This window comes from Pezoporus wallicus, unplaced genomic scaffold (assembly GCF_028554395.1).
Source record: "Pezoporus wallicus isolate ANWC-B61680 ecotype Strahan unplaced genomic scaffold, APGP_CSIRO_Pwel_v1 contig_4309, whole genome shotgun sequence".
Classification (NCBI taxonomy): Eukaryota; Metazoa; Chordata; class Aves; order Psittaciformes; family Psittacidae; genus Pezoporus; species Pezoporus wallicus.
The window spans coordinates 3,591,449-3,601,519 of record NW_026638191.1 but is presented as its reverse complement, the minus strand read 5'-3'; the positions used below and the strand labels follow the sequence as shown (position 1 = coordinate 3,601,519).

At 57.8% G+C, this 10,071-nt stretch overlaps 2 protein-coding genes across 2 annotated transcripts; both read right to left on the bottom strand.

The window, feature by feature from the left end:
- Window positions 1-593: 593 nt before the first annotated feature.
- LOC130599370 (protocadherin alpha-3-like) lies at window positions 594-3,173 on the bottom strand. The gene has a single exon (XM_057409777.1). The coding sequence runs from the start codon at window positions 3,171-3,173 to the stop codon at window positions 594-596; it is 2,580 nt and encodes an 859-aa protein (XP_057265760.1).
- A 2-nt stretch (window positions 3,174-3,175) lies between these two features.
- LOC130599369 (protocadherin alpha-10-like) lies at window positions 3,176-10,071 on the bottom strand. The gene is made up of 4 exons (XM_057409776.1): window positions 8,346-10,071; window positions 7,630-8,312; window positions 7,386-7,531; window positions 3,176-3,335 (listed from the first exon to the last, which is right to left on the bottom strand). Exons 1-4 carry the CDS (start codon window positions 10,069-10,071, stop codon window positions 3,176-3,178), a joined length of 2,715 nt encoding a protein of 904 aa, XP_057265759.1.

The window sequence follows — 10,071 nt, the reverse complement described above, 5'->3', positions numbered from 1 at the left end:
GAAATGTTACACATGTATTCGTTGACATGGATGCAGGATAGCACTGATGGCAACGGGACTGAGTTCCCTCTGTGAGAAAACAACCCGGATTATCATGAGCACAGAACAACATTATGATGCTACCTAATGTAGAGGAGAATTTGTAGTCATTATAAGAGAAAGCTTTCAGCTTTTCCCTGAGGTTGTCAATGCTGATAAATATTTAAACACCATCCAAACGGGCCAGGAATGGAAATCTACAGCATGACTGGATTTGCAACAGAAACACAACAGGAAGCTTGCGGTTTCTGACAAATGCAGAGGTTGACGGTCTTCTGCCTGAACACTATGCTACTGAGAGGAGATACACCCTTGCAAAAGAAAACGGAAAAAATCTACAGCTCCTCCCCTAATTTCATTACGATTCTGGTGAGAGAATTTAACTGGAGAAAATTCACCATAGGTAGAGAAACTCCTGAAGTCCCTGGCATCCAGAGGACAAGCACAGAAGATGAGGAAACACAACCACAACAAGACCCACAGTATTTCGGCCAGCACACAGGGGCAGAGCCCAAGGCGGCCGCCCAGCACCCATTGCCCTCAGGACGCGGGGGCTAAGCCCGGCTCACGCCAGCAACTGCCCAGGGCGCGGGCGAGAAGAGCGACAGGAGGAAAGGGGCGAAGGGGGAAAGGGCAAGAGGAGAAAAAGGAAGGGTGGGAGCGCCACTGACCGTCTCCAGCAGAGCGGGCGCCTCCGGATGCGCCTCCTTTGCCGTGGAACCGGGCGGCGGAGGAAAGTTGGGGCTGAAAACCATCAGGTCGCTCTTGCCCGCGCCGTCCGTCATGCACAGGCTCCGGCTCTGGCGCTGCGAATACGACCAGCTCCCCACTTCGCTGGCGCATACAAACGTGGTCGGACCGGGACCCGACAGAACGGCCGACCGCGGCGACCACCGCGCCGCCCCGTACAGCACCACCGCCAGCAGGAACAGGCTCGACACCACGCAAATGGCCACCACCAGCCACACGTTCGTCGTCGTCGTCGTCGATGCCGATGCACCGCCCCCAGCGGCTGCCGCCGACCGCAGCCCCGTCCCCGACGAGCCCGAGCTCGCGGCCGCCAGCGCCGCCTCGGCGCCCTCCACCAGCGACACGCTCAGCGTGGCCGTGGCCGAGCGCGCAGGCTCGCCGTGGTCCCGCACCACGATGACCAGGCGCTGCCGAGGGCCGTCCGCCTCCTCCAGCGCCCGCGCCGTGCTCACCTCGCCGCTGTAAAGCCCCACGCGGAACGGGCCCTTGCCCCGAGGCTCCCACAGCTCGTAGCGCAGCCACGCGTTGTAGCCCGAGTCCGCGTCCACCGCGCGGATCTTCGCCAACACTTGCCCCGCCGGCGCCCCCCACGTCGCCCACGCCCACAGCTCCGCTGAGCCCCCTCCCGACGCCGCCGAGCCCGAGATCCCGGCTCCAGGCCCGCCCCCGGCAGGCGGCAGCAGCACCGGCGCGTTGTCGTTCTCGTCCAGCACGAAGAGCTGCACCGTGGCGTTGCCGCACAGCGCCGGCTCCCCCGCGTCCACCGCCCGCACCTCGAACTGCAGCACCTGCAGCTCCTCGTAGTCCAGCGGCTGCAGCGCCCACAGCCGACCGCTCTCCGCGTCCACCGACACGTAGCTCGACGCCGGACGCCACCCGACGCCCGACACCGCGGCCCCGCCGCCGCTCTCCGCCACCGAGTAGCTCACGCGCCCGTTGCCCGCCTCGTCCGGGTCCCGCGCCCACAGCCGCGCCAGCTCCGCGCCCGCAGCGTTGTTCTCCCGCGCCAGCACCGTGTACACGGCCTGCGGGAACGCCGGCGCGTTGTCGTTCACGTCCGACACCGGCACACGCAGACCCCGGCTGGCGCGCAGCGGCGGCTCCCCGCCGTCCTCCGTCCGCACCTCCAAGTCGTACTCAGACACCCGCTCCCGGTCCAGCGCCTCCCGAAGCACCAGCGAGTACGAACCGCCGAACGTCGACACCAGAGCAAAGGGTGCCGGCGGCCACACCGTGCAGCGCACCCGACCGTTCTCCCCCGAGTCTCGGTCCGACACGCTCAGCAGAGCCACCACCGTCCCCACCGCCGCGTCCTCCGGCACCGGCACCGACAGCGACGTCACCCACACCTCCGGTGAGTTGTCGTTCACGTCCAGCACCTCCAGCTCCACACTGCAGTGTCCCGACAGCGGCGGGAAGCCTTTGTCTCTTGCTTCAATTTGCAGCTCGTGTAAGCGGACGTCTTCAAAGTCCAGGGCGCCCCTAAGTCTGATCTCGCCTGTCTTTGGATCAATGGAGAAAAGATCTCTCATAGCAACAGGAACAGAACTGACCAGACTGTAAGTAAATTCCTTATTCAGACCTTCGTCCAGATCCGTGGCGTTTACCCGCGCCACCAGCGTTCCCTCCGCAGCGTTTTCCTGCAGCTGCACTTTATACACAGACTGGTTGAACTGGGGAGCGTTGTCGTTCGCGTCCAGCACCGAGATCACCAGCTCCACAGTGCCCGTCAGCGGAGGTCGGCCCCCATCATTCGCCGACAGCACGAGATGGTGAATCGGCATCGTCTCGCGGTCCAGAGGTTTTGTGAGCACCAGGAAGAGAGATTTTCTGTGCTCATCAGAGGATTTAACATCGACCGTAAAGTACTCGCTGGGGCTGAGGCTATAGGAGAGCTGAGCGTTGGCTCCGACATCTGCATCCGACGCGCCCTCCAGCGGGAAACGAGAACCCGGCAGAGTGGTGTATTCCGCGATGCTCAGGTTTTTGCGTGCAGCGGGGAAGACCGGGGCGTTGTCGTTGATGTCGGTGACCTCCAGTTCCACGTGGAACACGCGCAGCGGCCGCTCCACCAGCACCTCCAGCCGCAGGGAGCAAGGCGCGCTCTTCCCACACAGCTCCTCCCGGTCCAGCCGCGAGCTCACCACCAGCGCCCCGCTCGCCCCGCTCACCTCCACGCTCGCCCGCCGGCCCTGCGACACCAGCCGCAGCCGCCGCGCCTCCGGCTCGCCCGCCTCCAGGCCCAGGTCCTGCGCCAGCCGGCCCACCACCGTGCCGGCCTTGGCTTCCTCCGGCACCGAGTACCGCACCTGCCCGCCGACCAGCACCCAGGCCAACTGCAGCACCAGCACCCGCAACAAGGCACCACGACACACCTCGCCCATCGCTATCGCCGCCGGAGGCACCGGCCCTGGCTCTGCTCGGTTCCTTGCAGCTGCCCGGATTCTCCGGCTTTCCTGCTCCGCCTGCGTCGCCCCCCCGCACTCACAGCCGGGCTCTCCAGCCAGTCGCGCCGGGGTGGATATTTCGACACGCCGTTTCTGAGCCTGCAGCGACACCGTGTGCTGCTCCAACACTTCACACGCTTTCCGACACCGTCCAAGCCTCCGGACCCCGGCTGCTCCGCTCTCCCTCGCCTTTTCCTCCCCATTCTCTTTCCTTTCCTTATCTTCATTCCCTTTTTTTGTCCTTGCTTGCTCTGTGTATGCATAGATGCTTTTCTCTCCTCCCTCCTTTTCTGTTCTTTCCTTTCGTTCTCTACCGTTCATCTTCCTTTCCCCCTCTCTCAGTCTTTGTGATTCCTTTCTTCTCCCATCTTTGCTTCCTCTTCTTGCTTTTTTTTCCTTTTTCTTCTTCCTTCTATTCCTTCTTTTCCTCCCTTTCCACCCTCCTTGCTTTATTTTCAGTTTGATCTTTTGTACTCTTTTTAATTATATTTCACTCATCAATGGCCTTATTTCCTCCCCTCCTCTTCTGCTTCCATCCTTGTCTCTTCTATTCCTTTTTTTCCCTTTACAAAAATATTTTCCCAATGTCCACCATGCTCGCAAGAATGGACAGACATGGCCCCTGGCAGGAGCTCTCATTCCTCTTCCTTCCCACCCCTTGCAGGGCGCCCCTGACTACTGATTATACCGAGTTCATTTCCATTGACAGTCGAGATAGTATCAGAGCCTGCTGGTGATCTTCACAATCATCCCCTCCATCCTTCTACCTTTTTTCTTTCTTCCTTGCCTACTTATTTCTTACAAAGACTCCTTCCCCCACCTTTTTTTCCCCACTCCTTTCTCCCATTCTCTTCGTTACTTTCATTTCTTGACCCTCTGCCATATCTTTGCCTCTGCTTGTCTTCTAGTTCCATCCTGTATCTTCTGCTCATTTTGTCCTTTACCAGTGTTTCTAAATTAGCCATACCACACTTGTCGTGAAGCACTCACGTCCTTTGGCAAGAGCTCCCATTCCTTTTCCCTTCCACCTTCCATCCCTCTAGACACAAAAGAACCTTCCTGTTTTCCTTCTTTCCATGCACCTCCAACTTCCCCTCCCCTCAGGATGAAAGCCATACACTTCAGCCTTCAGTACTCTCAAGGACACCACGAATAACAGCAAGGCAATCATGTGGCAAAGAACAGCTCTGCTACAACAGAACAGAATCCATCGCCCTCAGAAACACAAGCACCAGATATCTCTGCAAGCAGTCTCCAGGTAGTCTAATCCAGGGGAGTCTCTCATTCAGGAACTCAAACCCGTCACAGCTCAGGATGACAATTAGGAAGGCTTATAAAGCCCAGGGCCACCACAGCACCCAAGCACTGTTTATGTAGCATTATGAAGAACTATTCTGGTTTCATTTTCCACTTCCACACTGAAAGTCCAGCTCTTCTTCTGTGGCACACATGCTCTGCCAGAACAACACAGACAGAACCGCCATACCCAGGGCCATTAGTCTTCATGCAATAGCTCTCATTTAAATAATCACTTGTCATACGGCCAAACAAAAGCCACCAACGTAACACTATATTTCCACTGAGAACATCCCCTTGTCAACCAAGGGGATTGACAAGGTTGGTTGTCATTCCATTAAATACATTGGTGTCCTTTTTCCATTCATGCTTCCTGCTGCCTGATCATGCTGTGCCTGGAAGCAGAAGGAAAGTAGTGAGAGCAGGCAGTGGTGCTTTGCTGCTCCAAACCTATGGGCATTTCAGTGAAGGTGACATTCATTCAATTCAACATGAAGACACCACAACTGAACAGGAACCTGTTCTTTCAAAATGCATTTTCTTCATGTACAAGTAACTTACATACAGTGTCACTGGTGTCATCTTCAGAAAAGAACTGGTTTTGAGGGACATTGTCCCTTAAAATTATCTGCAATTTCATGGGAAGCTAAACAGAAAAAAAGATTATTCACGTTCTCCAAAAGCTTTCAAAACACTGGACACTGTGGTGCTCACTCATTCACCTGTATCAAAGCAGAATAGGGAGAAAAACCTGATAGTGGTATTATCTCAACACCAACCTCAGGGCAGGAGAGTGGAAAAACTGTCACACACACAGAAACCTGCCGCCTGACAGCTGCCAACATTCAGCAGTCTGCATCTCATCCCCTGTTCCCCAAAAATGGACAATGTGAGAGAAGAAAAACAGCAATGCCAGGTTTGCAACATCTTGAATATGGATAGCATCTTCCCCTCACTCACAGGACTAAGACCAGAGAGATAAAGGAGCAGATGTTCTGAGAAGGCTGCCAAAATTATTCCAATTTCAAAAAAGCTTCTGCTGGACTAAAAATATTCCACTTTAAATTACTAAAGGCATGTACAGCAGTTATCTTCAAAAGCAGTGATACCACAGAGAATATCAGACCATGCAATATGCAGAACTTCTGGAAGCCCAGAGAGGATCCCAGAAGAGCAGCCCTGTGTGCTGGGCCCCTTCTCCCAGTTTTCTATCCTCATCCTCCATCTGCGCCACAAGAATTGTCATCTCCACCAGCTAAGCAGACATTCTCCAGTCCTTCCGCAGTAATACTGTGGTCTACCCAGCATTTCCTTTTCCACAAGGAAGACACTTCCCCACTCAAACTACTCCTCCCTGTGACATAGGCCACACCATGTCAGTGCCACTTGGAGGATCACTGCCAAAATCCTCAGGCTTTGGATTGCCCTACCACAGACCAGTCTTCTCACTGCTCACAGTCAACTTTCTCATCAGGAAATGACCAGGTCCTACTCACTGCCACATTCACCTCCCAGACATGCCACTGTTTCTTTTCCTGCCTCAGGGTTCACCCCAGCTTTTGTTAATCCTTTCCATCAAGAAGGCAGGTCTGGGCTCTCAGCAATGTGGATATAGTTAGACATCCCTGCTCATTGCAGGGGGCTTGGATTAGATGACTTTTAAAGGTCCCTTCCAAAACAAACTATTCCAATTTGATCATTCCCTGGAAGCCCGACTCCAAGAACACCATTAGGGTCCTTTCTCTACTCATGCTTGCTTCCACCTGACCTAGCTGTGCCTAGCAACAGCAGGAAATGTAGGAGACCAGGCAGTGGTGCTTTGCTGATTAGAGAACAGCCAAAACAGGAACAAAAGTAGACCTGTCTCACAAATGCAGCCTTTTCTGGTAGAAGCAACTTACATGTAGCATTGTTGGTTCTTAACAAAAGACAGTTGTTTCTAAGCGACATCATTTCTTGATATCAGTGCTTTCTAGAGAGCCTGAACAGAAAAATTGTAACTGGCGTTCTCCAAAAGCTGTGAAATTATTCCTCAGTGCCCTGTGCTCCCACATTTGTGTCAGAGAGGCCTCAGGCGGGACTTCTGAGTGCCAATGATACTCCCAAAGTCATCCTCACCTTGGTATAGTGGGAAAAATTATCCCCCACACCGATGGCCAACCACCCAAAACCTCTGCAACCTGAGAGCTTGCCAAAATGCGACTGTCTGCATCACATTCCCTCATAGCCAACACGTTGCACTGTGAGAAATAAAAGATTTTGCTAAAAAAACCAAAGGATCCTATGCCACTGCACCGAAAGGCCAGGTCTGCCAATGTCTTGGACCAGCAAGTGTACAAGGTTATACAGAACTTCTGGAGGTCCCAAGAGGATCCTGAACAAGTCCTGCACTGTGCAGGGGGACACTTCTGGAAGTTTTCCATTATCTATTTCTTGCTTTGGGAAATATGATCATTTAAGCAGATATGGCCCAGTTCTTCCCCAGTGGCACAGGCCATGTTCTACACAGCACCACCATTTCCCTCAGAAAACTCTTCCCAGCTCAAGGACACACTCCCTGAGGTGCAGGCCTAGGCAACAGTCAGTGCCACCGGAGGATCACTGACACAGTGGCCAGATATTGCTCTACCACTAAGTGTTTCCCAACAAATAAAGCCCACACTGAAAATGACCCAGACTTTTGCACATCCTCACCTTCCTTTAGGATTGGCACAAAAAACATATGAAACTGCAAAGCCACTCGGTGACTCTTAGACTTCCCAGCTGCCTGCATGCTTAGCGCCTTTTCAGCACTTTCAGATAGAAATTGAATTCTTAAAGACTCTGTGATTAGATTCTGCGATTAGGCCAAACCTTTCTTTACGGACCCACCAGCAATAGCCGGGGTGCCCCAGCCAGGACTCGGAGGCAGATGACAAGGCGCCCGGAGGAGCCTCAATCACTCGCACAGCACCCACCGCCTTCAAGACCCGGGGGCTGAGATCGGCTGACACAAGCAACTGCTCAGAGGGCGAGACAGCGAGAAGGATGACAGGGAAGAAGGGGCGACGGGGGAAGGGGCGAAAGACGAGAAAGGAAGGGAGGGAGGGCCACTGACCGTCTCCAGCAGAGCGGGCGCCTCCGGATGGGCCTCCTTTGCCGTGGAACCGAGCGGCGGAGGGAAGTTGGGGCTGAAAACCATCAGGTCGCTCTTGCCCGCGCCATCCGTCACGCACAGGCTTCGGCTTTGGCGCTGCGAGTACGACCAGCTCCCCACTTCGCTGGCGCACACGAGCGTGGCAGGACCGGGACCCGACAGCACGGCCGACCGCGGCGCCCACCTCGCCGCCCCATACAGCACCACCGCCAGCAGGAACAGGCTCGACACCACGCAGATGGCCACCACCAGCCACACGTTCGTCGCCGTCGTCGATACACCGCCCTCCGCCGACCGCAGCCCCGCCTTCGCAGAACCGGAGTCAGTGGCAGTCAGCACCGCCTCAGCGCTTCCCACCAGCGACACGCTCAGCGTGGCCGTGGCCGAGCGCGCAGGCTCGCCGTGGTCCCGCACCACGATGACCAGGCGCTGCCGAGGGCCGTCCGCCTCCTCCAGCGCCCGCGCCGTGCTCACCTCGCCGCTGTAAAGCCCCACGCGGAACGGGCCCTTGCCCCGAGGCTCCCACAGCTCGTAGCGCAGCCACGCGTTGTAGCCCGAGTCCGCGTCCACCGCGCGGATCTTCGCCAACACCTGCCCCGCCGGCGCCCCCCACGACGCCCACGCCCACAGCTCCGCTGAGCCCCCTCCCGACGCCGCCGAAACCGCGACCCCGGCGCCCGGCCCGCCCCCGGCAGGCGGCAGCAGCACCGGCGCGTTGTCGTTCTCGTCCAGCACGAAGAGCTGCACCGTGGCGTTGCCGCACAGCGCCGGCTCCCCCGCGTCCACCGCCCGCACCTCGAACTGCAGCACCTGCAGCTCCTCGTAGTCCAGCGGCTGCAGCGCCCACAGCCGACCGCTCTCCGCGTCCACCGACACGTAGCTCGACGCCGGACGCCATCCGACGCCCGACACCGCGGCCCCGCCGCCGATCTCCGCCACCGAGTAGCTCACGCGCCCGTTGCCCGCCTCGTCCGGGTCCCGCGCCCACAGCCGCGCCAGCTCCGCGCCCGCAGCGTTGTTCTCCCGCACCAGCACCGTGTACACGGCTTGCGCGAACGCCGGCGCGTTGTCGTTCACGTCCGACACCGGCACACGCAGACCCCGGCTGGCGCGCAGCGGCGGAGACCCGCCATCCTCCGCCCCCACCTCCACCTCGTATTCAGACACCCGCTCCCGGTCCAGCGCCTCCCGCAGCACCAGTGAGTACGAGCCCGCGAACGTCGACACCAGACCGAACGGGGTCGACGGCCACACCGTGCAGCGCACCCGACCGTTCTCCCCCGAGTCTCGGTCCGACACGCTCAGCAGAGCCACCACCGTCCCCACCGCCGCGTCCTCTGGCACCGGCACCGACAGCGACGTCACCCACACCTCCGGTGAGTTGTCGTTCACGTCCAACACCTCCACCACCACCTTGCAGTGACCCGACAGCGGGGGAGTCCCCTGATCTCTGGCTTTAATGTGCAGCTCATATAAGGCAACTGTCTCAAAGTCCACAGCACCCTTCAGCATGATCTCCCCGCTCTTCTCATCGATGCTGAACGCAGCTGACGCCAAGGGAGGAACAACAGCATCCATTTCATAAATCACTTCTCGATTACTTCCCTCATCTGGATCCGTGGCATTAAGCCGCATCACCAGCGTCCCCTGTAAGGCGTCTTCGGGCAAAACTACGATGTACACCGACTGGTTGAACTGTGGCACATTGTCGTTTGAATCCAGCACCGAGATCACCAGCTCCACAGTGCCAGTCAGCGGCGGATGGCCCCTATCACTCGCCGTCAGCACCAGATGATGAATCGGCATCGTCTCGCGGTCCAGAGGTTTCGTGAGCACCAGAAACAGGGATTTACTGCGCGAGTTACTGTTTTCTTCCTCTACTTTGAAATGCTCGCTGGGGCTGAGGCTGTAGGAGAGCTGAGCGTTGGCTCCGACATCTGCATCCGACGCGCCCTCCAGAGAGAACCGAGACCCGGCAGGAGTGCTTTCCGATACACTGAGATTTTTCCGTGCGGCGGGGAAGACCGGGGCGTTGTCGTTGATGTCGGTGACCTCCAGTTCCACGTGAAAGACGCGCAGCGGCCGCTCCACCAGCACCTCCAGCCGCAGGGAGCACGGCGAGCTCTTCCCACACAGCTCCTCCCGGTCCAGCCGCGAGCTCACCACCAGCGCCCCGCTCGCCCCGCTCACCTCCACGCTCGCCCGCCGGCCCTGCGACACCAGCCGCAGCCGCCGCGTCTCCGGCTCGCCCGCCTCCAGGCCCAGGTCCTGCGCCAGCCGGCCCACCACCGTGCCGGCCTTGACTTCCTCCGGCACCGAGTACTGCACCTGCCCGCCGACCAGCGCCCAGGCCAACTGCAGCACCAGCACCCGCAACAAGGCACCACGACACACGCAGCCCAT